We start from the raw sequence: 27,986 nt of genomic DNA on the forward strand, positions 1-27,986 counted from the left end.
CGGAACACACAAAACACATTTTAACATAAACATCCACCACAGTGAATCCTCCACATTCCTCGCTGTGACGGAAGGCGAAAAAAAAGTTAAAATCTCTTCCCTTTGCTCTCCCGGCGTCGGGGGGGCCTCGAGCCCTCCGTTGACGGGACGATCTTGACTCCCGTAGCCGGCGGCGCTTGGCCCCTCCGTGTCAGGGCGAACGGCTCTTGCATTGGGGGGATGTCAGCTCCCCTGCGCCGGGTGATCCGACCCCGCATCGGGGATTTCCCCGACCACCTCCCCTGCATCAAATAAACCGGAGAACATTTACACGGACATAAAACGCACTTTAGTGGAGGGCACCTGTAATAATAATAATAATAATAATAATAATAATAATAATAATGTTTATTTATATAGCACTTTTCAACAAAATCAATTTGAACCAAAGTGCTTTACAGAGATTGATTAAACTAATTGAACAGATGAAATGTCAGTAAATCCATACAAAATAAAAAAGAAAAAGAAAAAAGACACAGAACAGTACGCTATAGAAATCAACAAGAAACGTCCCCCCACAGCAGAATTCACTGTGAGGGAAGGCACTAAAAATATCCAGTTCTCCCCCTCATAGTCCACCCGAGGTCGGGGTCTATATGTGGCCTCCTCAGCCAACTCGATGTTTTCATGCCCTCTGCTGCGTAAATTGGGTCAGGGTTAAGGGTAGGCATATTGTTTGGACTTGATGGGCCAAATGGCCTAATTCTTCCCCTATCACATGTACTTGTGAACGGACTGTAAGTGCCGAGTTTCTTAACCTGACCATGAAGGCCCGTTGTCCTGGCAATGTTCATAATTGAGAGGAGGAGAATTAGGCCAATCGGCCCATCAAATCCACTCCGCCATTCAATGATGGTTGATCTATCTCTCCCTCCTAACCCCTAACCGCCTTCTCCCCAAAACCCATAATCAAGAATCTGTCTATTTCATCTCCTTCCTAAAGGTACGTCCTTTTATTCTGAGACTGTGTGCTCTAGTCCTAGATTCTTCCGCCAGTGGAAACACCCTCTCCACATCCACTCTATCCAGGCCTTTCACTATTCACAAGTTCACACATTATAGGAGTAGTATTAGGCCATTCAACCCATCGAATGTACTCTTCCATTCGGCCCATCGAATCTAACCTATTCAATCAGGGCTGATCTCTGCCTCCTAATCCCAAAGGTCATGGCCTCAGAATACAAGATCACAAGTTCAAGAATAGAATTAGGCCATTCGGCCCATCAAGTCTACTTCGCCATTCAATCATCTCTCCCACATTCTCCTGCCTTCTCCCCATAACCCCTGACACCCGTTCTGGTCAAGAATCTATCTATCTCTGCCTTAAAAATATCCACTGATTTCTGTGGCAATGAATTCCACAGATTAACTACCCTCTGACTAAAAATTCAAGGTTGCCGATGTTGGGGGAGTCCAGAAACAGGGGCCACAGTTTAAGAATAAGGGGTAGGCCATTTAGAACGGAGATGAGGAAACACTTTTTCACCCAGAGAGTTGTGAGTCTGCAGAATTCCCTGCCACAGAGGGCGATGGAGGCTAATTCTCTGGATGCTTTCAAGAGAGTTGGATAAGATAGCGGAGAGTTAAAGATAGCGGAGTCAGGGGATATGGGGAGAAGGGAGGAACGGGGTACTGATTGGGGATGATCAGCCATGATCACATTGAATGGCGGTGCTGGTTCAAAGGGCCGAATGGCCGACTTGTGCACCTATTGTCTATTGTCTATTGTTGCAGGGTGAGACGGGGTAACTCTGTGCTTCCTCTTTTTTCCAGATCTGCAGTAAGATCATCGAGAAAAATGCCAACCCGCAGTGGAACCAGAGTCTGGTGCTGCCGATCAGAGTAAGAGACCCCCGACCCTCTCCAGTGAACGCGCGGATAGATGTACAGATGCACGGGCTCCGTGGGCCAAATGGCCTGTTTCCGCACTGGATCTATGCTCCATAGATGCTGCCTCACCCCCTGAGATTCTCCAGCATTTTTGTCCACCTACAATAATAGTCAAGGTACAGGTGACGTTTCGGGTCAAGACCCTTCAGTCTCGACCCGAAACGTCACCTATTCCTTCACTGCAGGAAGCAAAGAGTAATAGTAAACGGGTCCTTTACACAATGGCAGGCAGAAGACCGCCAGCAGGATTATTGGTGCTCCACTCCCTTTCCTGCTGGACATATACAGGAAGAGATGTATCAACAGAGCCATCTCCATCATCAAAGACCCCCTACCACCCATCACATCACATATTCTCCATCCTGCCATCTGGGAAGAGGTACAGGAGCATTAGCTGCAAAACCAGCAGGATGCTCCTCAGCTTCTTCCCGCAGGCTATAAGACTGATAAACGGACTTAGCCCCCTGCCAAAGTATCGCGCACCAACCACCAACCTGGACACACTGCAGCAGCTGTCGATCGGAACACCTGTTGATGTTTAGTAGAGAGTAGAGTGTTTAATTTAATTTGTTCATGATATATGTATTTTTATTTCTATTTACTTGTTGTTATTTGTACTGCACACTGAATGGACACTGGTTGAGCAACGTTTTTTTGGTTTCCTCTGGGTATGTGAGTACTCAGGAAATGACAATAAAGATATACTGATACTGATACTGACTAGTGGGGTACCGCAAGGCTCAGTTCTGTGACCCCAGCTATTTACGATATATATTAATGATTTGGATGAGGGAATTGAATGCAACATCTCCAAGTTTGCGGATGACACGAAGATGGGGGGCAGTGTTAATTCTGAGGAGGATGCTAGGAGGCTGCAAGGTAACTTGGATAGGCTGGGTTAGTGGGCAAATGCATGGCAGATGCAGTATAATGTGGAGAAATGTGAGCTCAGCCACTTTGACAGAAAAAACAGGAAAGTAGACTATTATCTGAATGGTGGCCGATTAGGAAAAGGGGAGATGCACTGAGACCTGGGTGTCATGGTACACCAGTCATTGAAAGCGAATGGTATGTTAGCATTCATTGAAAAAGGATTTGAGTACAGGAGCAGGGAGGTTCTACTGCAGTTGTACAGGGTCTTGGTGAGACCACACCTGGAGTATTGTGTACAGTTTTGGTCTCCTAATCTGAGGAAAGACATTCTTGCCATAGAGGGAGTACAGAGAAGGTTCACCAGACTGATTCATGGGATGTCAGGACTTTCATATGAAGAAAGACTGGATAGACTTGGCTTGTACTCGCTAGAATTTAGAAGATTGAGGGGGGATCTTTTAGAAACTTACAAAATTCTTAAGGGGTTGGACAGGCTATATGCAGGAAGATTGTTCCCGATGTTGGGGAAGTCCAGAACAAGAGGTCACAGTTTAAGAATAAGGGGGAAATCTTTTGGGGCCGAGATGAGAAAAACATTTTTCACACAGAGAGTGGTGAATCTGTGGAACTCTCTGCCACAGAAGGTAGTTGAGGCCAGTTAATTGGCTATATTTAAGAGGGAGTTAGATGTGGCCCTTGTGGCTAAAGGGATCAGGGGGTATGGAGAGAAGGCAGGTACAGATTCAGATTCAGATTCAGATTCAGATTCAGGATACTGAGTTGGATGATCAGCCATGATCATATTGAATGGTGGTGCAGGCTCGAAGGGCTGAATGGCCTACTCCTGCACCTATTTTCTAGTGGTGAGTTGGTGGAATTCTCTGCCTCAGAGGGCGGTGGAGGCAGGTTCTCTGGATGCTTTCAAGGGAGAGCTAGATAGGGCTCTTAAAGATAGCGGAGTCAGGGGATATGGGGAGAAGGCAGGAACGGGGTACTGATTGGGGATGATCAGCCATGATCACATTGAATGCGGTGCTGGCTCGAAGGGCCAAATGGCCTACTCCTGCACCTATTGTCTATTGTCTATTGGAAGCCGCGGTCTCCGGAAAGAAGTGGCTGATTCGGGAACTCCAAGTCTGTCCTGACGCTGGAGTTCCGATCATCTCGGCGAGAGGGCCTGTACATCGGGCCACCGTAGCGGCGACTGCAGAGGGTTTGAAGGCCCTGAACACGGGTGAACAATGAGGAAGTTGACTGAACTTTATTGCCTTCCCTCACAGTGGGAAACGTTGATCCCGCTGTGTGGAGGATGTTTATGTTAAACCCTATCGTGTGTTGTGTTCTCTTTATTCGTATGGCTGCATGGTAACTCAAATCTCACTGTACCAATTGGTGCATGTGACAATACATATGAACTTGAACTAGTGTCAGCGTGGAAACAGGCCCTTCGGCCCAACTTGCCCACACTAGCCAACATGTACCTATAGCCATCAGCCTATTAAACACTACAACCTGGTGTGTGGGCGCATGGAACGAGCTGCCAGAGGAGGTAGCTGAGGCTGGGATTATCCCAACGTTTAAGAAACAGAGAAGCACCTATTGTCTATTGTCTATTGAATAGATCGGGTCTTTTGCCCAGAGTAGGGGAATCGAGGACCAGAGGACATAGGTTTAAGGTGAATGGGGAAAGATTTAATAGGAATCCGAGGGGTAACTTTTTCACGCAAAGAGTGGTGGGTGTATGGAACGAGCTGCCAGATGAGGTAGTTGAGGCTGGGACTATCCCAACATTTAAGAAACAGTTAGACAGGTACATGGATAGGACAGGTTTGGAGGGATATGGGCCAAAGGCAGGCAGGTGGGTCTAGTGTAGCTGGGACATGTTGGTGGGTGTGGGCTTGTTGGGCCGAAGGGTCGGTTTCCACGCTGTATCACTCTCTGACTCTATGACATATTTTGGGGAGGAATGTAAACCGGAATGTTGTTTCTTCCGCAGTTTCCCTCAATGTGTGAGAAGATGAGGATCCGCCTCACCGATTGGTGAGTAATTGCCGGCTACACGGTGCAGCGTTCTCCTGGTGGAGAAGCTGGAATAATCGGCAGGTCGGGCAGCATCTGAAGAGAGTGGGGCGAGACTAGTTTAGTTTAGTTTAGTTTAGTTTGGAGATATAGCATAGAAACAGGCCCTTCGGCCCACCGAGCCCGCACTGACCAGCGATCCCTGCACACTAACACCCCCCTGCACACATTGACACCAAAGCCAATTAACCTACAAAACCCGCACGTCTTTGGAGCGTGGGAGGAAACCGAAGATCTCAGAGAAAACCCACGCAGGTCACAGGGAGAACGTGCAAACTCCGTACAGACAGCACCCGTGGTCGGGATCGAACCCGGGTCTCTGGCGCTGGAAGCAGTGTAAGGCAGCGACTCTACCGCTGCGCCACCGTGACCGACCCTAATGTTACAGGTCAGTGGGCTTGCACCAGAAACATAGCTTCACGTGATGGGAGCAGAATTAGGCCATTCGGCCCATCAATCTACGCCGCCATTCAATCATGGCTGATCTATCTCTCCCTCCCAACCCCATCCTCCTGCCTTCTCCCCATAACCCCAACACTTTTATTGGAAAGGGGACCAAAATGGGAGGACAGGCGGGGATCGGAAGACAGGGAGAGGGAGAGAGGAAGAGGGAGAAAGAAAGAGAAAGAAAGAGAGAGAGAGAGAGAGAGATAGAGAGAGAGAGAGAGAGAGAGAGAGAGAGTAATAGACAGATAGAGAGAAATACATGATAAGGGAATAACGTTAGTGCAAGGTAAAGCCAGTAAAGTCCAATCAAGGATAGTCCGAGGGTCACCAAATGGGGTAGATAGTAGTTCAGGACTGCTCTCTAGTTAGTGATAGGATGGTTCAGTTGTCTGATAACAGCCGGGAAGAAATTGTACACCTGTACCTTTTACCCGAGGGGAGAGGGGAGAAGAGGGAGTGGCCGGGTGAGACTGGTCCTTGATGATGCTGCTGGCCTTGCCGAGGCAGCGTGAGGTGTAGATGGAGTCAGTGGAATGAGGTCTCTTGCCTGATGTGAGAGAGGGTGAGGGGTTGTCAGAGTAAGAGAGGGGATGTATGAGTGTGTGAGTGCGTGTGTGTATTGTGTGCGTGCACGTGTGATTATGCGTGCATTGCGTGTGAGTGAGCCTTGCGCGTGCGTGAGCGTTGCGTGTGTGAGTGCCTGCATTGCGTGTGTGAGTGCGTGCGCTGCGTGTGTATGCATGTGCACTGTGTGGCGTGCGCCTTGCGTGTGAGTGCATTATGTGAGTGTGTGTGCATATGCATGTGCGTGGCGTGTGCCTTGCGTGTATGTGTGTGTGCGTGCATGAGTGCGTGTGTGTGTGCCCGCGTGTGTGAGTGCGTGTATGTGTATGTGTGCGTGCATGAGTGCGTGTGTGCGTGTACGTGTGAGTGTGCATGCGCGTGAGTTGCGTGTGCATTGCGTGTGTGTGCGTGTGGCCATGGGTGCGGGTCACACTGCCACTCTCTTCTTCCCATACAGGGATCGCCTCTCTCACAATGATGTGATCGGCACCACCCACCTGTGCATGTCAAAGATCTCTGCCCCGGGAGGACAGATCGAAGGTAAGTAAGCACTTGGAACTTTCCCAATCAATAGCATTGATCGAAAGATACAGCAGGGAACAGGCCCTTCGGCCCCACCGAGTCCATGCTGACCATCGATTACCCGTTCACACAAGTTCTATGTTATCCCACCTTCATATCCACTCCTTACACTGTAGGGACAATTTACAGACAGCCAAATAACCTACAGTTAGTAGAGCTACTGCCTCAAAGTGCCAGTGACTCCGGTTTGATCCTGACCTCGGGTGCTGGAGTCTGTACACTCTCCCTGTGACTGCATGGGTTTCCTCCGGGCGCTCCGGTTGACTCCCACATCCCAAAGACGTGTGGGCTTGGAGGTTCAGATTAGAGCTTAGAGACAGAGCATTAGAACAGACCCTTCGAACCCCCCCCCCCCCCCCCCCCCCCCCCCCCCCCCCGAGTCCACGTTGACCATCGATCGCCCGTTCATACTGGTTCTGTGTTACATATATCCCACTTTACACTCTGGAGGCAAGTTACAGAGGGCCAATTAATTTACAATCCCGCACGTCTTTGGGAAGTGGGAGGAAACCGGAGCACCCGGAGGAAACCCACACGGTCCATTGACAATAGACAATTGTCTTTTGTCTATTGTCCATTATCTCATGGAGGTGTATCAAATGATGAGAAATAAAATTGGTAGGGTGAATGCACAGTATTTTACCCATAGTAGGTGGATCGAGGTCAAAGACACAAGTTTAAGGTGAGGGGCGAAAAATGTAATAATAACCTGCGAGCCAACTTTTTCACACACGGGGGGGAGGTGGGTTTATGGAACGAGCTACTGGAGGAGGAAGTTGGGGCGGGTAATATTACAATGTTAAAAATACATTTGGACAGGTAAATGGACTGGAAGCCATTTGCATACAGACAGCACCCGTGGTCGGGATCGAACCCGGGTCTCTGGTGCTGGGAGACAGCAGCTCTACCTGCTGTGCCACCGCGCCACCCTCTGCTTTCAAAGGTTCACCGTGGGCACCAGACGGAGTGGATTACTATCTGCTGCCAGGCATCGCTGACCAGTCGAATGAAATAATGATCGCTGCTGTTCCAACAGGTTCCTGCTGTTACTAACGTTCCTGCTCCCTGGACTGATCCTACTCCCAGCTACAGAGTGAATACGGGGATCTGTCCCGGGGACCTGCTGTTGGTGGGATTAGATAGAATATGAGTGTAGAGCGTAGAGTGTAAAGTGTAAAGTGTAGAGTGGAGAGTGTAGAGTGTAGAGTATAAAGTGTAGAGTAGCATAGAGTAGTGTAATGTAGAGTAGAGGTTAGAGTGTAGAGGTTAGAGTGTAGAGGTTAGAGTGTAGTGTAGAGTGTAGGGCGTAGAACATAGAGTGTAGTGTAGAGCGTAGAATGTAGAGTGTAGAGTGTAGAGTGTAGAATGTAGAGTGTAGAACATAGAGTGTAGAGTGTAGAGTGTAGAGTAGAGTGTAGAGTGTAGAGCGTAGAACAGAGTGTAGAGTGTAGATTAGAGTGTAGAGTGTAGAACATAGAGTGTAGAGTGTAGAGTAGTATGTAGAGTGTAGAGTGTAGATTAGAGTGTAGAGTGAAGAACATAGAGTGTAGAGTGTAGTGTAGAGTAGTATGTAGAGTATAGAGCATAGAGCGTAGAGCATAGAGCGTAGAACGTAGAGTGTAGTGGTATGTAGAGTGTAGAGTGTAGTGGTATGTAGAGTGTAGAGTGGTATGTAGAGTGTAGAGCGTAGAACGTAGAGTGTAGAGTGTAGAGTGTAGAGTGTAGAGTAGTATGTAGAGTGTAGAGTTTAGAGTGTAGAGTGTAGAGTAGTATGTAGAGTGTAGAGTGCAGTGTAGAGTGTAGAGTGTAGTGTAGAGTGTAGAGTGTAGAGTAGTATGTAGAGTGTAGAGCGTAGAGCATAGAGCGTAGAGTTTAGAGTATAGAGTAGTGTGTAGAGTGTAGAGTGTAGAGCGTAGAGCATAGAGCGTAGAGTTTAGAGTGTAGAGTAGTATGTAGTGTGTAGACTGTAGAGCGTAGAGCATAGAGCGTAGAGTTTAGAGTGTAGAGTAGTATGTAGTGTGTAGAGTGTAGAGTAGTATGTAGAGCATAGAGTGTAGAGTGTAGAGTAGTATGTAGAGCGTAGAGTGTAGAGTGTAGTGTAGAGTGTAGAGTAGTATGTAGAGTATAGAGTGTAGAGTGTCGAGTGTAGTGTAGAGTGTAGTAGTATGTAGAGTGTAGAGTGTAGTGTGTAGAACGTAGAGTGTAGAGCGTAGAGTGTAGAGTGTAGAACATAGTGTAGAGTGTAGAGTGTAGTGTAGAGTAGTATGTAGAGTGTAGAGTGTAGAGTGTAGAGCGTAGAACATAGAGTGTAGAGTGTAGAGTAGTATGTAGAGTGTAGAGTGTAGAGTAGAGTGTAGAGTGTAGAACATAGAGTGTAGAGTGTAGAGTAGTATGTAGAGTGTAGAGTGTAGAGTGTAGAGCGTAGAGTGTAGAGTGTAGAGCGTAGAACATAGAGTGTAGAGTGTAGAGTGTAGAGTAGAGTATGTAGAGTGTAGAGTGTAGAACATATAGTGTAGAGTGTAGAGTAGTATGTAGAGTGTAGAGTAGTATGTAGAGTGTAGAGTGAAGAACATAGTGTAGAGTGTAGTGTAGAGTGTAGAGTAGTATGTAGAGTATAGAGCATAGAGCGTAGAGCGTAGAGCGTAGAACGTATGGTGTAGAGTGTAGAGTGTAGAGTAGTATGTAGAGTGTAGAGTGTAGAGCGTAGAGCGTAGAACATAGAGTGTAGAGTGTAGAGTGTAGAGTAGTATGTAGAGTGTAGAGCATAGAGCGTAGAGTTTAGAGTGTAGAGTAGTATGTAGTGTGTAGAGTGTAGAGTAGTATGTAGAGTGTAGAGTGTAATGTGTAGAGTGTATAGTATGTAGAGTGTAGAGTAGTATGTAGAGCATAGAGTGTAGAGTGTAGAGTAGTATGTAGAGCGTAGAGTGTAGAGTGTAGTGTAGAGTGTAGAGTAGTATGTAGAGTATAGAGTGTAGAGTGTCGAGTGTAGTGTAGAGTGTAGTAGTATGTAGAGTGTGTAGAGTGTAGTGTGTAGAACGTAGAGTGTAGAGCGTAGAGTGTAGAGTGTAGAACATAGTGTAGAGTGTAGTGTAGAGTAGTATGTAGAGTGTAGAGCATAGAGTGTAGAGTGTAGAGCGTAGAACATAGAGTGTAGAGTGTAGAGTAGTATGTAGAGTGTAGAGTGTAGAGTAGAGTGTAGAGTGTAGAACATAGAGTGTAGAGTGTAGAGTAGTATGTAGAGTGTAGAGTGTAGAATGTAGAGTGTAGAGTGTAGAGTGTAGAGTAGTATGTAGAGTGTAGAGTGTAGAGTAGTATGTAGAGTGTAGAGCGTAGAACATAGAGTGTAGAGTGTAGAGTGTAGAGTAGAGTGTAGAGTGTAGAGCGTAGAGTGTAGAACATAGAGTGTAGAGTGTAGAGTGTAGAGTAGAGTGTAGAACATAGATTGTAGAGTGTAGAGTGTAGAGCGTAGAACATAGAGTGTAGAGTGTAGAGTGTAGAGTAGTATGTAGAGTAGTGTAGAGTGTAGAGCGTAGAGTAGTACATGTAGAGTGTAGAGTGTAGAGTGTAGAGTAGAGTGTAGAGCGTAGAGTGTAGAGTGTACAGTGTAGAGTAGAGTGTAGAGTGTAGAACATAGAGTGTAGAGTGTAGAGTAGTATGTAGAGTGTAGAGTGAAGAACATAGTGTAGAGTGTAGTGTAGAGTGTAGAGTAGTATGTAGAGCATAGAGCATAGAGCGTAGAGCCTAGAGCGTAGAACGTATGGTGTAGAGCGTAGAGTGTAGAGTGGTATGTAGAGTGTAGAGTAGTATGTAGAGTGTAGAGTGTAGAGCGTAGAGTGTAGAGTGTAGAGTGTAGAGTGTAGAGTGTAGAGTATAGTGTAGAGTAGTATGTAGAGTGTTGTTTTCGAGTATAGAGTGTAGAGTAGTATGTAGAGCGTAGAGTTTAGAGTGTAGAGTAGTGTGTAGAGTGTAGAGTGTAGAGTAGTATGTAGAGTGTAGAGTGTAGTGTAGTGTGTAGAGTGTATAGTATGTAGAGTGTAGAGTAGTATGTAGAGCATAGAGTGTAGTGTAGAGTGTAGAGTGTAGAGTAGTATGTAGAGTATAGAGTGTAGAGTGTAGAGTGTAGTGTAGAGTGTAGTAGTAGTGTAGAGTGTAGAGTGTAGAGTAGTATGTAGAGTGTAGAGTGTAGTGTGTAGAGTGTAGTGTAGAGTGTAGAGTAGTAGTGTAGAGTGTAGAGTAGTATGTAGAGTGTAGAGTGTAGAGTGTAGTGCGTAGAGTGTAGAGTGTAGAGTGTAGAGTGTAGAGTGTAGAGTGTAGAGTGTAGAGCGTAGAGTGTAGAGTGTAGTATAGTGTAGAGTGTAGAGTGTAGAGTGTAGAGTGTAGAGTGTAGAGTGTAGAGTGTAGTGTAGAGTGTAGTGTAGAGTGTAGAGTGTAGAGTGTAGAGTGTAGAGTGTAGAGTAGTGTAGAGTGTAGAGTGTGTAGTGTAAACTGTAGAGTGTAGAACAGAGCATATAGAACATAGAACATAAAGAGCATAGAACGGAATATAAACCATTAACCATAGACCCTAGAATATACAACAATACAGCACTGGATCATGCCCTTTGGCCCACAATGGCTGTGCTGAACATGATGCCAATTTAATCTAATCTCCTCTGCCAGCATATAACCCATATCCCTCCATTCCCCACATATCCATGCCCCTATTCAGAAGCCTAAACACCAAGGGATGTTAAAACATAGAACAGGCCATTCAGCCCACGATGTCTGTGCTGAACCTGAGGCCAGGTTAAACTCTTATTTGCCTGCATGTTCCCCTCCATTCCCTGCTCATCCAGGAGTCCATCTGAAAGCTCCCTAAACACCGAGAGATGTTCAAACATCGAACAGCTCACCCCTCATCCTCCGGCGCACCAAGGAATGGAGTCCTAGCCTGCCCCACCGCTCCCTGCAGCTCAGGCCCTCGAGTCCCCGCTCCTAGACTCGGTGTGGGACTCGAAATGTTTCGGTTATTTGCGATTGGTTTCGAGGCGGTTCCTCTCGATCTGACGTGCTGTTTAAGAAAGAACTGCAGATGCTGGAAAAATCGAATGCTGGAGAAACTCAGCGGGTGAGGCAGCGTCTATGGAGTAAAGGAATAGGTGACGTTTCGGGTCGAGACCCTTCATCAGACTGATGTGGTGGGGGTGGGAAGAAGAAAGGAAGAGGCGGACACGGTGGGCTGTGGGAGAGCGGGGAAGGGGAGGGGAAGGAGGAAGAAAGCAGGGACTACCTGAAATTGGAGGTCAATGTTCATACCACAGGGGTGTAACCTCATATTTCGCTTGGGCAGTTTACACCCCAGAGGTATGAACATTGACCTCCAATTTCAGGTAGTCCTTGCTTTCTCCTGCCATCCCCTCCCCTTCCCAGCTCCCCCACAGCCCACTGTCTCCGCCTCTTCCTTTCTTCTTCCCACCCCCCCCCCCCCACATCAGTCTGAAGAAGGGTCTTGATCCGAAACGTTGCCTATTTCTTTCGCTCCATAGATGCTGCCTCACCCGCTGAGTTCCTCCAGCATTTTGTTTCTCTACCTGTTGATCTGACGAAGCTTCATCCCCCACCCCCCCTCGCTCCCTCGCTCCCCCTCTCCCCCTCTCTCTCTCTCTATATCATGTGCCCATCCTGATGTTACCCCTAACGGTCTCCATTTCTTTGTACCTCAGATATTGCCCCTGTGAAGCCTGAACCAATCAGCGGCTGTACGTTTTTTTTTTAGTTGACTGTGCTGGACTGCTTGTGCTTGCTTTTTATTTTAGCATGGCTTGCCAAAGGTGCAACCAGGAGATGATTGAGTGAAGGCTTTGCTTTGATGCTCCCCTGCCCTTGGCACCTGTACCACAGGATGGAACCACAGATGCTGGCTCGCACTGAAGATGGACACAAAACGCTGGAGTAACTCAGCGGGACAGGCCAGCATCTCTGGAGAGAAGGAATCGGTCGGGTCTGAAGAAGTCCCGCTGAGTTACTCCAGCTTTATGCGTCTAATTTTCGACGTAAACCAGCATCTGCAGTTCCTACCTCCACTGAGAGACAATGGTTGGGTTCATTGGGCCAATGCTGACCCCCAGTGGTCGGGGCTGGAGTTGCAATTTCACCTTTGGTTAAAGGAAGACACACAGGATTGGAGTGACTCAGTTGGACGGGCAGCATCTGTGGAGAGAAGGAATGGGTGACGTTTCGGGTCGGGACAATCTGAAGAAGGGTCTCGACCCGAAACGCCACCCATTCCTTCTATCCAGAGATGCTGCCTGTCCCGCTGAGTTACTCCAGCATTTTGTGTCTACCTTTGCCACCTGTACACCTTTGGCTTAGGCTGCTCTACCAATGCATGGCTGACTAGACTCCCAACACCAATTGAATAACCTCCCTTCTCTTCCACTTTCCAACGGGGTCACTGCAAGGTTCCTCAGAGTCATAGAGTTATAGTATTTGTAAACAGGCCCCCTTCAGCCCAACATGGCCATGCTGACCCATATACACTGGTCCCACCTGTCCACATTTTGCCCATATCCCTCTCAAACTATGCATAGAAACATAGAAACATAGAAAATAGTGCAGGAGGAGGCCATTCGGCTCTTCGAGCCAGCACCGCCATTCATTGTGATCATGGCTGATCGTCCCCTATCAATAACCCGTGCCTGCCTTCTCCCCACATCCCTTGACTCCACTAGCCCCTAGAGCTCTATCTAACTCTTTCTTAAATCCATCCAGTGATTTGGCCTCCACTGCCATCTGTGGCAGGGAATTCCATAAATTCACAACTCTGGAGAGAAGGAATTGGTGACGTTTCGGGTCGAGACAGTCTGAAGAAGGGTGTCGACCCGAAACGTCACCCATTCCTTCTATCCAGAGATGCTGCCTGTCCCGCTGAGTTACTCTTTCTATTCCAACCATGTACCTGTCTAAATGTGTCTTAAATGTTGCCTCAACTACCTCCTCCGGCAGTCATTGAGTGATACAGTGTGAAAACAGGCCCTTAGGCCCAACTTGCCCACACCTGCCAACATGTCCCAATACACTAGTCCTTCCTGTCCATGTTTGGCCCATATCCCTCTAGACCTGTCCTATCCATGTACCAGTTTAAATGTCTCTTAAACGATGCGATAGTCCCAGCCTCAACTACCTCCTTCAGCAGCTGGTTCCATACACCCACCACCCTTAATGTGAAAATGTTACCCATCAGGTCCCTATTAAATCCTTCCCCCCTCATGTTGAACCTACGTCCTCTGGTTCCTGGAGAAACAAGGAACTGCAGATGCTGGTTAATGCACAAAAGGACGCAAAGTGCTGGAGTAACTCAGCGGGACAGGCAGCATCTCTAGAGAACAAAGATAGGTGACGTTTCGGGTCGAGACCCTCCTTGAGTCTGAAGAAAGGTTTCGACCTGAAACGTCACCTATTCCTTCTCTCTGACCCGCTGGGTTACTCCAGCGTTTTGTGCCTTTCTTCAGTTTACACCAGCATCTGCAGTTCCTTCCTACACCTGCTTTTTCTAATGTTGACATTGTCCCACCAGAGCCACCAGGTTCATGATGAAATTCAGGTCAGTTAGACATTAGACAATAGACAATAGGCGCAGGAGGAGGCCATTTGGCCCTACAAGCCAGCACTGCCATTCAATATGATCATGGCTGATCATCCCCAATCAGTACCCCGTTCCTGCCTTCTCCCCATATCCCCTGATTCCGCTATCTTTAACAGCCCTATCTAGCTCTCTCTTGAAAGCATCCAGAGAACCGGCCTCCACCGCCCTCTGAGGCAGAGCATTCCACACTCACAACTCTCTGTGTGAAAAAGTGTTTCCTCGTCTCCGTTCTAAATGGCTTACTCCTTAATCTGAAACTGTGGCCCCTGGTTCTGGACTCCCCCAACATCGGGAACATGTTTCCTGCCTCTATCATGTCCAAACCTTTAACAATCTTATATGTTTCAATAAGATATTTTCTCATCCTTCTAAACTCCAGAGTGTACAAGCCCAGCCGCTCCATTCTCTCAGCATATGACAGTCCCGCCATCCCGGGAATTAACCTTGTAAACCTACGCTGCACTCCCTCAAAAGCAAGAATGTCCTTCCTCAAATTTGGAGACCAAATTAACCTGGTGAACCCACTCTCTGCGTTCACCTTCACCAGATCAGAGCGCTGGTGAGCTCAGAGCATGGACCACTTTGGCTGGATCTAACACGGAGCTTCCACCAACACCACACCACCGCCGCAGGCTCCAGTTTCCGACTGTATTGCGGGCACAACTTCTCTCCTCCTGGCTGAATGGTGTTCTGCTCTTGGTGATGGCACTGGGAAAGGTGTTTGCGGGTCTAGCCGTGGGCTTTGCCATCGGAGGCAGTGCTGGGGAAAGGGCATTTGGTGTTGCGTTTGGAGATGACCTTGGGGCTTGGTGGCGGGTGACGGTGATGGGGGGTGTTTGGGGGCGATGGATGGGGTTGGGTTTGTGGTGCTGAGGTTGGATGTGAGCACACAGATAGAGACGGGGATGGGTCTGTGGTGGCATGGAGGGGTCACGGATAGTGTAGGAGGAAACAGGAGATGATGGATAGACGCAAAATGCTGGAGTAACTCAGCGGGACGGGCAGCATCCCTGGAGTCAAGACCCGTCTTCAGGCTGGGGTTCAGGTTATGAACTGGGTTGAGATAACAGGGGTTATGGATAGTGATGCCTTGGTGTTTGGGATAGACAATAGACAACAGACATTCGACCCTTCGAGGCCATTCAGGAGGAGGATCATCCCCATTCGTACCCCGTTCAAGCCAGCTCCCCACGCCATTCAAGAGCCCTGTGATCAAGGAACCAGATCATCCCAATAGACAATAGGTGCAGGAGTAGGCCCTACGTTTCTGCCTCACCGCCATTCATATCCCTCTGATCATCCCCAATCAGTACCCCCGTTCCTGCTTCTCCCCATATCCTATCTTCAAGAGCCCTATCTAGCTCTCTCTTGAAGCTCAGTTGAAGAGCGGGGTGGGGATGTGTTTATGGATAGGCACAAAATGCTGGAGTAACTCAGCGGGTCAGGCAGCATCTCTGGAGAAAAGGAATAGGTGATGTTTCGGGCCGAGACTGAGAGTCAGGGGAAGGGGAACACGAGAGATATGAAACAATATGAGGTACAAAGAACAAATGAACGATAGGTATGCAAATGGACGAATCAAAGCCAGCAAGGATGAGCAAGGAAAGATGGAGCCCACACCGTTGGGGGCATTGATGGGGATTGAATGAGGGTTTGGAGGGATCGGTCGACAACTATCTGCAGGACTTGGATGACGTCGGACAGTCTATTGACTGTCTTTTGACGGGGATCTTATTGAAACATAAGATTGTTAAGGGTTTGGACACACTAGAGGCAGGAAACATGTTCCCGATGTTGGGGGAGTCCAGAACCAGGGGCCACAGTTTAAGAATAAGGAGTAAGCCATTTAGAATGGAGATGAGGAAACACTTTTTCATGCAGAGAGTTGTGAGTCGGTGGAATTCTCTGCCTCAGAGGGCGGTGGAGGAAGGTTCTCTGGATGCTTTCAAGGGAGAGCTAGATAGGGCTCTTAAAAATAGCGGAGTCAGGGGATATGGGGAGAAGGCAGGAACGGGGTGCTGATTGTGGATGATCAGCCATGATCACATTGAAGGGCAGTGCTGGCTCGAAGGGCCGAATGGCCTATTCCTGCACCCATTGTCTATTGTCTTTGGGATTGATTTGGGTGAGATTTGGAATAGTTGACTGGGCGGAATTGGGATGTTGGGATGCGAGTGCGCTTGAGACAGTTTGGCGGTTTTGATGGGACTGACAGGGGGAAAGTTAGGTGGGATTAAGACATAGGGCCGGGAATGTGACTGGGAATACGTGGTGGGATCCAAATATTGGGATGGGTCTGAGACCGGGGAAGCTTGGTGGGATCACGACATTGGAATGTTGAGGGTTGAGGCGCGTTGATGGGAATGAGACTGGGATTGTTTGCTGGGATTGGGATGTTTTGACGAGAATGCTCTGGGAGAAATTGGTGGGATTAGGACCTTGGGATTGGGAATGTGATTGAGACCATTTGATGGGGTGAAATGTTTGGATTGGGTTGTGGTTAGGGAACAATTGATGGGATTGGGATTAGCGTGGGGTTAGGATTGGGAGGAATGCTGGGGGTGTGGATGGTTATGTTTGTGATGCAACCTAACGCCTTCCTCTGCATCTCTCCGCACTCCTGCTCCATCCCGATGTCAGTCGACGACGGTCTCGGATACCTGCCCACCTTCGGGCCCTGTTTCGTCAACCTGTACGGCAGCCCGCGGGAGTTCACGGGATTCCCCGACCCCTATGTGGACATGAACCTCGGGAAGGTAGGCAGCACGCTGACCTCCTCACTCTTCTGAATGGTCAGCCGTGATCACATTGAATGGCGGTGCTGGCTCGAAGGGCCGAACGGCCTACTCCTGCACCTATTGCCCATTGCCTATTGTAAGATAGACACAAAATGCTGGAGTAACTCTGCGGGACAGGCAGCATCTCTGGAGAGAAGGAATGGGTGACTAAACCTGCCTGATCTCCCGGTGGCTCAGCACTTCAACTCCCCCTCCCATTCCCACACTGACCTTTCTGTCCTGGGCCTCCTCCATTGTCACAGTAGGGCCCAGCGCAAATTGGAAGAACAGCACCTCATAGCTCAATAAGATCCCCTCTCATCCTTCTAAATTCCAGAGCATACAAGCCCAGCCGCTCCATTCTCTCAGTATATGACAGTCCCGCCATCCCGGGAATTAACCTGGTGAACCTACACTGCAAGAATATCCTTCCTCAAATTTGGGGACCAGAAATGCACTCAATACTCCAGGTGTGGCCTCACTAGGGCCCTGTGCAACTGCAGAAGGACCTCTTTGCTCCTACGCTCAACTCCTCTTGTTATGAAGGCCAACATGCCATTCGCTTTCTTCATTGCAATCCTGTCCATCTTTCACTGTTTGTTTTACCTGCCTGGTTTGTTGCTCTCTCCAGGGTGAGACAATGGCCTATCGAGGAAGGATCCTGGTGGAACTGAGCACCAAGCTGGTGGATCGGGCCGAGCAGAAGATCGAGGAGATCCCCTCGGACGAGCTGCTGAGGTTGGAGGTAATTTTCTGGAGGTGTAGGCTTTGGGAGCCAGTCACGTCTCACAGAAACCTAACACCAGGCCGACACGGTGGCGCAGCGGTAGAGTTGCTGCCTCACAGCGCCAGGGGACCCGGGTTCCATCCTGGCTGCAGGTGCTGTCTGTACGGAGTTTGCACGTGGGTTTTCTCCGGGTTCTCCGGTTGCCTCCCACAATTGTTAAGGGCTTGGATACGCTAGAGACAAGAAACATGTTCCCGATGTTGGGGGAGTCCAGAACCAGGGGCCACAGTTTAAGAATAAGGAGTAAGCCATTTAGAACGGAGACGAGGAAACACTTTTTTCTCACATAGAGTGGTGAGTCTGTGGAATTCTCTGCCTCGGAGGGCGGTGGAGGCCAGTTCTCTGGATGCTTTCAAGAGAGAGCTATATAGGGCTCTTAAAAATAGCGGAGTCAGGGGATATGGGGAGAAGGCAGGAACGGGGAACTGATTGTGGATGATCAGCCATGATCACATTGAATGGCGGTGCTGGCTCGAAGGGCCGAATGGCCTCCTCCTGCACCTATTGTCTATTGTCTATTGTTACAATCCAAAGACGTACAGGTTTGTAGGTTAATTGGCTTGGTAGAAATGTAAAATTATCCCCAGTGTGTGTAGGATAGTGTTAGTGAGCGGGGATCGCTGGTCGGCACGGACACGGTGGGCCAAAAGGCCTGCTCCCACGCTGTATCTCTGAACTAGACTAAATACTTGAAGCACGAAGATACTCCCCAAAATGTTGTGAAGCAGACAAAATGGACACCTACTGGCCTGTGAACATCAATAAAAGTGTTTAGCCAAAAGAGTTTCCTCAGGATGTTACTTGGGGTTGCAGGCTTGAGTTATGGGACAGGTTGGACAGGCTGAGACCTTTTTTTTGGAGCGTAGGAGGCTGGAGGGTGACCTTATTGAGGTGTACAAGATCATGAGGGGCTCGGATAAAGTGACCCCTCACAATCTTTTCCCCAGGGTATAACCATATAATAGTAAGATTAAACCAGTTTGAAGTTTGATCTTCATTTTATGAGGAGTAACGTTGAGGGATTACGTGAAGACCCCGCCAGACGCATGCGTGTCAATCTTCAAAGCAGCGGTGTGAAATCACAGATAACAGTAAATGAACTGAACATAGTAAGATTAGAGAAATAGGATACCAGTTGAACTTTATGATCGAGGGTGGGCGTGGAGGGCACGTAATCCCTCAACGTTACTCCTCATAAAATAAAGATCAAACTTCAAACTGGTAAGTTCTCGTTTAATCTTACTATTTTACTTCGGAGTCACGTGAGTGACTACATGAAGATTTTAAAGCTCTGTGATTTCATGCCGTGGAAACGAGTCCAGGCATCATACACAGCATCAGTGGGCCAATGATGAGTGAACATTAATATAGCATTCAGACATGACATAGATATAGACATGTTGATGCTATTGATGAACAATAGTGGGAATCGTAACCTCCCTCAACCTGGAGGAAGTATGAACCATACCTAACATAGAGTTGGCAAATACCCCCGATCTGGCAATAGGTTTATTCTGAATATTTGTACAGATTAATAGTTTGACCATCCTGCAGCAGCTAGGATGTGGTCCATAACCCTGCTGTTGAGGTATAGCAGTCCTGGTAGAATGAGACTCAACTTCAATGTACACTTCTGTATATGCCAGACCCATTTAACCCTCTGGAGAAGGTTCGTAGTGATTCCTTCTAACGAGGTTTTATGTAACTAACAATATTGCTAGTCAGAGTCCATGAGGCTCTTAGGGACCTTGACATACTGGTGTAGATGCGTGATCACATGCAACCCAAGGTCCATGGGATATGCAACATCTAGTTTGGTCTGTGTCCCTGTCTACTCTGCTTGACTAATCATAAACAAAACATGTTATTATAGCCCACAGATATGATCATTCTATTCAGTGTAGCAATGACTGGACCCGTAGCGCTGTACTCAATGCTATGGCATAACCACTAGTACGTGAGTGTGACCAAGGACAGGGATGTTGCTGGTGCCTATCGGCGAAGTGACGTAGCACAATGTTAACAACCCATATCTCTGCGTCCCTAGGCCTAGGAGGTATTTAGTTGATGATACCCTTCATAATCTAGACGTCAGAGGGTGAGACCGGAAAGAGCGGTTTATATACTCCGCAGCCAAATGATGAGGAGGTACTTCAGGCACTGTAAATGGAATTTTAACTTGATGTTATAATCCCATAAAACTGAATTCCAATGTGTCGGTCATCCGTGCCGAGTTAAACGTGAAGAAGAATAAACAATACTTCCCATCTCCTATTCGGTTTGCTGCTATTTGGTGCTATCCCTGCAATCTGCAGTGGGCACTCCTAATGCTTATGGTTAGACAACCCGAGCCGCAGGAAACGGTCTCTCAGAGTCTGTAAGTCTATGAATTGATTATATCATGCAGAGGATGGTTTCAACATCACAATTGAACCAGCATCATTTTTATCCGGAAATAACCATGTAAGGTTTTATGCTCATTCCCCACATCAGCGGGAATCATGGGTATATAACCCAGGCAGGGACTATGAAACCCGGAAGCGGGAATCTTGCTGCATTTTGCAAGACCCGTCTATTGAGGCCAAATGGAGGAATACATAAAGAACATTCCTCCCTAGTGTAGCGAGAATGCACCCTTCGCCACTAATATGCCATATTTTTGTAACTGTTGATTGAGCCTGGATGCAAGCATCTCAATCGTTAGTGTTCCATCGATCCACAATGTTATTAAATGCTTTGTGATCACACATTCATTCTGTGTTGTCATTGATTTTGCATGATAATACACCAGTGCTAAATGCGGTTTGGTAAAACTATCACCGGATACTTTGATTTGATTGTACCTTTGTGATTAACATATACCACCACCAAAGTGTATCACCTTGGACTTGTGCTTGCAGGTTATGCATATCCACATGCCCTTTAATGCACAGAATGCACCTGGTGTCCATTGGCAGTTGATACCATAACTGAACACTTGATAACTCATGCTAATCCCATCTGCCTCCATATCTAGAGATGGTATTGGTAGATTTCCCATATTTGGGCAATAGCATCAGTTTGGAAATGACTGAAGATTTACAGATGAGAGGTTTTTAGTGGAGCAACGCTGAATACTGTTCGTCCATTATTGTGACTTTGTTAGTTTCAGCTGAGAATAGCAGAGGTCTAATCTTTTGTCTCAGAGCTGATCCCAGACAAATAAATTGTTTGATTGTATCCTAATAATCAATAGTTTCAGTTGGTATCAACTTAATTTGAGTTTAACTGGACGGGTGAGAACCTCAATTTCTTAAATATAGCTATGTGGCTGATAAGGCTAATTTAGTAAAATACAGTATGTTCAATATCCAGATTGGCCATGCCACTTATTTGTTAGTTCTGTGCAGTCGAAGCACTGATTGTAGTAATAATCTGGAAACTGAAGTTAGCCCATTTTGCAATGCTGCTGAGTGTATCATTGCCTCATCCAGTTAAATTTCAAATATCTTCTGTGAAAGGAAATGATCACATGGAAGTTATTCAGAAATGCCTATACTGCACATGCGGGTTGAGGCTGTTGACATTGATCAGTCCACATCCCATATTGTGAGCCTGCCTTGAAAGGCAAACTCCACCATACCTGTTGTGCAGCATAAACTAATCTTATGTTATCCCAAACCAGTGTAAATATTCAAACCAGTTTAAATATTACCAACTTGTATCCGTGACGGGAGACGTCATCGATGTGGCTCCACACCTTTATCCGAATGGGAGGACTTATGCAACCCGACCCAGGAGCTGCCTCAACCATGTGTGCATGGTTTGCACTTCTGCTCCTGGGAGGTAGAGGAGCTCGAGTACGGGGTTGGTGCATCTTCCAGGAAGGCCGTTCTGGGCTGTGGCCTAAAAAATACCTTTGTTCTGGATGTACGGCCTTCAAACTTTCACCAGCTTCAGTGCATCGTGGTTTGCTGGTGGGTGCGTAGGGGTGCTGCCGCCGGAGATGTGAGGTCTTGTGTGATGATGTGGCCTTCCTGAACCCGATGGCCCTCGTCGAGCTCCTGCTGCTGGTTGTGTTATTCCTGCACCCCCTGCATGCTTGTGATTTCTTCAGCCAAACCCCTGTCTTCAGAGTCATCCCAGAAGTGACTCCTAATGCTTCCCTCTGTCGAGGGAGATGCAGTGAAGAAAGCGAATGGCATGTTGGCCTTCATAACAAGAGGAGTTAGATATAGGAGCAAAGAGGTCCTTCTGCAGTTGTACAGGGCCCTAGTGAGACCACACCTGGAGTATTGTGTGCAGTTTTGTTCCTCCAATTTGAGAGAGGACATTCTTGCTATTGAGGGAGTGCAGCGTAGGTTTACAAGGTTAATTCCCGGGATGGCGGGACTGTCATTTGCTGAGAGAATGGAGCGGCTGGGCTTGTACACTCTGGAGTTTAGAAGGATGAGAGGGTATCTTATTGAAACATATAAGATTATTAAGGGTTTGGAAACGCTAGAGGCAGGAAACATGTTCCCGATGTTGGGGGAGTCCAGAACCAGGGGCCACACAGTTTAAGAATAAAGGGTAAGCCATTTAGAACGGAGACGAGGAAACATTTTTTCTCACAGAGAGTGGTGAGTCTGTGGAATTCTCTACCTCAGAGGGTGGTGGAGGCAGGTTCTGTGGATACTTTCAAGAGAGAGCTAGATAGGGCTCTTAAAGATAGTGGAGTCAGGGGATATGGGGAGAAGGCAGGAACGGGGTACTGATTGTGGATGATCAGCCATGATCACAGTGAATGGCGGTGCTGGCTCGAAGGGCTGAATGGCCTCCTCCTGCACCTATTGTCTGTTGTCTATTAACCCTCCCTGCTCTCCGCTCCCTTGCAGAAACACCTGCGCCGTCGCAAGTTCCACCTCTGCGCCGTCTTCTACTCGGCCACCATGCTGCAGGAAGTGGGCGACGCCATCCAGTTCGAGGTCAGCATCGGTAACTACGGCAACAAGTTCGATGCCACCTGCCTCCCCCTGGCCTCCACCACCCAGTACAGCAGGGCCGTGTTTGATGGTATGGATGGAACTCCTGTACACTGCTATGTAATGCGTAGGGCAGAGTGGATCTGGGCTCTTATTTATTTTGCTCGGGCAGCTTACAGCCCAGTGGTATGAATATTGATTTCTCTCAATAGACAATAGATAATAGACAATAGATTCCATAGACTCACAGCTCTCTGTGAGAAAAAGTGTTTCCTCATCTCCGTTCTAAATAGCTTACCCCTTATTACGTCGGTGGGTGGGGACGCTGCAAGCCGGCGCCCTGTCAGCAGCGTGTACGTTTTTTTCTACTTTTTTTGATTTTTTAGTGTGTTTTAATGTATGCTTTTAATGTCTCTCTGTGTGTCTTGTGTGTGGGGGGGTAAGGGGGAAACGTTTCGGCTGCCTCTTCCACGGAGAGGCGACTTTTTCCAGGTCGCCTCCTCCCCTGTGGCCTAACAGGAAGGATCGGCGCGACCTTTCCCGGAGACGCGACTGGGGCTTCAGCGGCGGGCGCAGCGTGGACTCTCGGCGTGGAGCGGGCGAGCCCTCGTTGGGGCTCGCTGGAGGGGAGCGCTCCATTTCGCTGGCCCGCTGCAGTCGGCATCGTGAAGCCGCGGTCTGCAGAGCTCCAGCTGGCGCGGCGTCTACAGCCCGGGATCTCATGTTGGTGACCCGGGGAGGGGGAAGAAGAAGCTTCCACGGCCGGCCCACGGCCAACTTCTACCGCGAACTTACCATCAGGAGTGGAGGTCCCTCGCCAGGGATCCCTGGAGGGGAGCTTCGTCTGTCGGCCCTGTGGTCTGCAGTGCTTCTGGCTGCGGCGTGATTTTTAAATCTTCGAATGCCGGCCTGCGGCCTACACCAGCCTGAAGCTGCGGTCTCCGGTAGGGAAGAGCCGATTCTGGACTTACCTGGACTTTTACCTTGTCCTTTTACCATCTGGACGCCTGCAGCGACGGCTGCGGAGGGTGAGGTCCCGACCACGGGGGGAAATGGAGGAGGACTGGCCAAATGTTGTGCCTTCCATCACAGTGATGGATGCTGTGGTGGATGTTTGTGTTAAATTTGATTTAGTGATTTAGTCTCCACTGCCCTCTGTGGCAGGGAATTCCACAAATTCACTGGGTGGAAAAGTTTTTTCTCACCTCAGTCTTAAATGACCTCCCCTTTATTCTAAGACTGTGGCCGATGGTTCTGGACTCACCTCACATTGGGAACATTTTTCCTGCATCTAGCTTGTCCAGTACTTTTATAATGTTATGTGTTTCTATAAGATCCCCTTCATTCTAAACTCCAGTGAATACAGCGTTAGTGTAGAAATAGCAGGGGCTATGACAGAAATATTTCAATTGTCATTAAAAATGGGAATAGTGCCGGAGGATTGGTGTACTGCGCATGTTGTTCCATTGTTTAAAAGGAGTAAACCTAGCAATTATAGACCTGTTAGTTTGACGTCAGTGGTGGGCAAATTAATGGAAAGGATACTTAGAGATAATATATATAAGCATCTGGATAAGTGGTCTTTGCGGAAGGCAGACATAGGGGGAGATGGGAAGATGTGGCGAGTGGTGGGGTCACGTTGGAGGTGGCGGAAATGGCGGAGGATTATGTGTTGTATTTGCCGGCTGGTGGGGTGAAAGGTGAGGACCAGAGGGACTCTGCCCTTGTTGCGAGTGCGGGGATGGGGAGAGAGAGCAGTGTTGCGGGGTATGGATGAGACCCTGGTGCGAGCCTCATTCTATGGTGGAGGAGGGGAATCCCCGTTCCCTGAAGAACGATGACATTTCTGATGCCCTGGTGTGGAACGTCTCATCCTGGGAACAGATGCGGCGTAGGCGGAGGAATTGGGGATGGAGTCTTTACAGGGGGCAGGGTGGGAAGACGTGTAATCCAGATAGCCATGTGAGTCAGTTGGTTTGTAGTGTATGTTGGTCAGAAGTCTGTCCCCTGTGATGGAGACGGTGAGGTCAAGTAATGGTAGGGAAGTGTCGGAAATGGTCCAGGTGTATTGGAGTGCCGGATGGAATTTGGTGGTGAAGTGGATGAAGTCAGTCAGTTGTGTGTAGGTGCAGGAGGTGGCCCCAAAGCAGTCGTCAATGTAACGGAGATAGAGGTCGGGGATGGGGCCCTGGAACGTATTGAACAAGGATTGTTCAACTAGAATGTTGCCTGGGTTTCAGCAACTAAGTTACAGAGAAAGGTTGAACAAGTTAGGGCTTTATTCTCTGGAGCGCAGAAGGTTAAGGGGGGACTTGATAAGGTCTTTAAAATGATGAGAGGGATAGACAGAGTTGACGTGGATATGCTTTTCCCACTGAGAGGAGGGAAGATGCAAACAAGGGGACATGACTTGAGAATTAAGGGACAGAAGTTTAGGGGTAACATGAGGGGGAACTTCGTTACTCAGAGAGTGGTGGCTGTGTGGAATGAGCTTCCAGTGAAGGTGGTGGAGGCAGGTTCGATTTTATCATTTAAAAATAAATTGGATAGGTATATGGACGGGAAAGGAATGGATGGTTATGGTCTGAGCGCAGGTAGATGGGACTAGGGGAGAATAAGTGTTCGGCACTGACTAGAAGGGCTGAGATGGCCTGTTTCCGTGCTGTAATTGTTATATGATTATATGGTTATATGGAGAGAGGGAGGGAGAGAAGGAGGGAGGGAGAGAGGGAGAGAAGGGGAGGAGAGGAGAAGAGAGAGATTAATTTCATTCCAAGTTCTACTAGAGGAATTAAGGGGAGAGGGAGGGAGAGGGAGAGTGATATGAGGGGGAGGGATAGAGGGAGAGAGGGAGAGAGGGAGAGGGAGAGAGGGAGAGAGGGAGGGAGGGAGAGAGTGTGGGAGATAGGGAGGGAGGGAGGGGGGAGAGAGACAGAGGGAGAGAGAGGGAGAGAGGGAAAGAGAGGGGGAGGGAGGGAGAGAGGGAGAGAGGGAGAGGGAGGGAGGGGCAGGGAGAGAGGGAGAGGGAGGGAGGAGAGGGGGAGGGGGAGAGTGGGGAAGGGGGAAGGGGGGATGGAGGGAGATAGGGAGGGTGGGAGACAGGGGGAGGGGGAGGAGGGAGGGAGGGAGCGAAGGAGAGAGGGATGGAAAGAGAGAGGGGGGGAAGAGCTTTGAATTTGTGCAGCGGTGACCCTCACTGATTGTTCTGGAACCTTCCCAGGCTGCCATTACTACTACCTGCCGTGGGCTAACGTCAAGCCAGTGGTGGTATTGTCATCCTACTGGGAGGACATTAGCTACAGGATCGACGCATTGAATATACTGCTCCTCGCTGTGGACAAACTGGTGAGTGTGGCCCCCTCCTCCCGCGCTGTAGAGATGCCCTGGGAAAATACCAAGCCATACCAGACCATGCCATACAACTTTATTTGTCCCAGGACAAGCCTCTGCACCTTTTGCCCGATGGGAGAGGGGAGAAGAGGGAGTGGCCGGGGGTTAGACTGGTCCTTGATGATGCTGCTGGCCTTGCTGAGGCAGCGTGAGGTGTAGATGGAGTCAATGGACTCCCCCTCTGTGATGTTCCTCCTGCTATTCTCCTCTACGACCAAGATCTGGCCCAGCATCTGTGGAGAACATGGATAGGTGATGTTTCACAGAGTGCTGGAGTAACTCAGCGGGTCAGGCAGCATCTGTGGAGAACATGGATAGGTGACGTTTCACAGAGTGCTGGAGTAACTCAGCGGGTCAGGCAGCATCTGTGGAGAACATGGATAGGTGACGTTTCACAGTGCTGGAGTAACTCAGCGGGTCAGGCAGCATCTGTGGAGAACATGGATAGGTGACGTTTCACAGAGTGCAGGAGTAACTCAGCGGGTCAGGCAGCATCTGTGGAGAACATGGACATACAACAGACAATAGACAATAGGTGCAGGAGTAGGTCATTCAGACCTTCGAGCCAGCACCGCCATTCAAGATGATCATGGCTGATCATCCACAATCAGTACCCCGTTTCTGCCTACTCCCCCTATCCCCTGACTTCACATACTTTAAGAGCTCTATCTAGCTCTCTCTTGAAAGCATCCAGAGAACCGGCCTCCACTGCCGTCTGAGGCAGAGAATTCCCCAGACTCACAACTCTCTGTGTGAAATATTTTTTCCTCTTCTCCGTTCTAAATGGCTTGCCCCTTATTCTTAAACTGTGGCCCCTGGTTCTGGACTCCCCCAACATAGGGAACATGTTTCCTGCCTCTAGCGTGTCCAAACCATTTATAATCTTTTATGTTTCAATAAGATCCCCTCTCATCCTTCTAAACTCCAGAGTGTACAAGCCCAGCCGCTCCATTCTCTCAGCATATGACAGTCCCGCCATCCCGGGAATTAACCTGGTGAACCTACGCTGCACTCCCTCAATAACAAGAATGTCCTTCCTCAAATTAGGGGACCAAAACCGCACACAATACTCCAGGTGTGGTCTCACTAGGACCCTGTACAACTGCAGAAGGACATCTTTGCTCCTATACTCAACTCCTCTTGTTATGAAGGCCAACATGCCATTCACTTTCTTCACTGCCTGTTGTACCTGCATGATTACTTTCATAGACTGATGAACAAGGACCCCCAGATCCTGTTATACTTCCCCTTTCCCCAACTTGACGTCATTTAGATAATAATCTGCCTTCCTGTTTTTGCTAACCTCACATTTAACCACATTAAACTGCATCTGCCATGCATCTGCCCACTCCCCCAACCTGCCCAAGTCACCCTGCATTCTCACTCGCGTGTGCGTGTGCATGTGCGTGTGCGTGTGCGTGTGTTTGTGCGTGTGCGTGTGAATGACGTGCCGTACGGAGACCCGAGGTGGTCAAGCCAGCACCACCATTCAATGTGATCATGGCTGATCATCCCCAATCAGTACCCCGTTCCTGCCTTCTCCCCATATCCCCTGACTCCGACATCTTTAAGAGCCTTATCTAGCTCTCTCTTGAAAGTATCCAGAGAACCGGCCTCCACCACCCTCTGAGGCAGAGAATTCCACAGACTCACCACTCTCTGTGTGAAAAAGTGTTTCCTCATCTCTGTTCTAAATGGCTTACTCCTTATTCTTAAACTGTGTGTGGCCCCTGGTTCTGGACTCCCCCAACATCGGGAACATGTTTCCTGCCTCTAGCGTGTCCAAACCCTTAATAATCTTATATGTTTCAATAAGATACCCTCTCATCCTTCTAAACTCCAGAGTATACAAGCCCAGCCGCTCCATTCTATTAACATATGACAGTCCCGCCATCCCGGGAATTAACCTGGTGAATCTACGCTGCACTCCCTCAATAGCAAGCATAAGATAGATGAAATTAAAGTGACAATTGGAAAGGATTTGGGATGTG

The 27,986-nt window shown here is 48.4% G+C and overlaps 1 protein-coding gene across 1 annotated transcript in view; it reads left to right on the forward strand.

Moving 5' to 3' along the window:
- Positions 1-1,793: 1,793 nt before the first annotated feature.
- LOC129716209 (dysferlin-like) overlaps positions 1,794-27,986 on the forward strand; it is a 189,924-nt gene continuing 163,731 nt past the window's right edge. Inside the window, exons 1-8 of the mRNA XM_055666080.1 lie at positions 1,794-1,881; positions 4,799-4,842; positions 6,350-6,432; positions 12,177-12,212; positions 16,739-16,854; positions 17,507-17,620; positions 22,519-22,696; positions 25,826-25,950. Of these exons, the coding sequence (XP_055522055.1) occupies positions 4,808-4,842; positions 6,350-6,432; positions 12,177-12,212; positions 16,739-16,854; positions 17,507-17,620; positions 22,519-22,696; positions 25,826-25,950 (687 nt within the window). The 5' untranslated portion in view covers positions 1,794-1,881; positions 4,799-4,807. The remainder of the gene's footprint in view (positions 1,882-4,798; positions 4,843-6,349; positions 6,433-12,176; positions 12,213-16,738; positions 16,855-17,506; positions 17,621-22,518; positions 22,697-25,825; positions 25,951-27,986) is intronic.

The sequence above is a fragment of the Leucoraja erinacea genome, unplaced genomic scaffold, assembly GCF_028641065.1.
Source record: "Leucoraja erinacea ecotype New England unplaced genomic scaffold, Leri_hhj_1 Leri_187S, whole genome shotgun sequence".
In the NCBI taxonomy this organism is placed as follows: Eukaryota; Metazoa; Chordata; class Chondrichthyes; order Rajiformes; family Rajidae; genus Leucoraja; species Leucoraja erinaceus.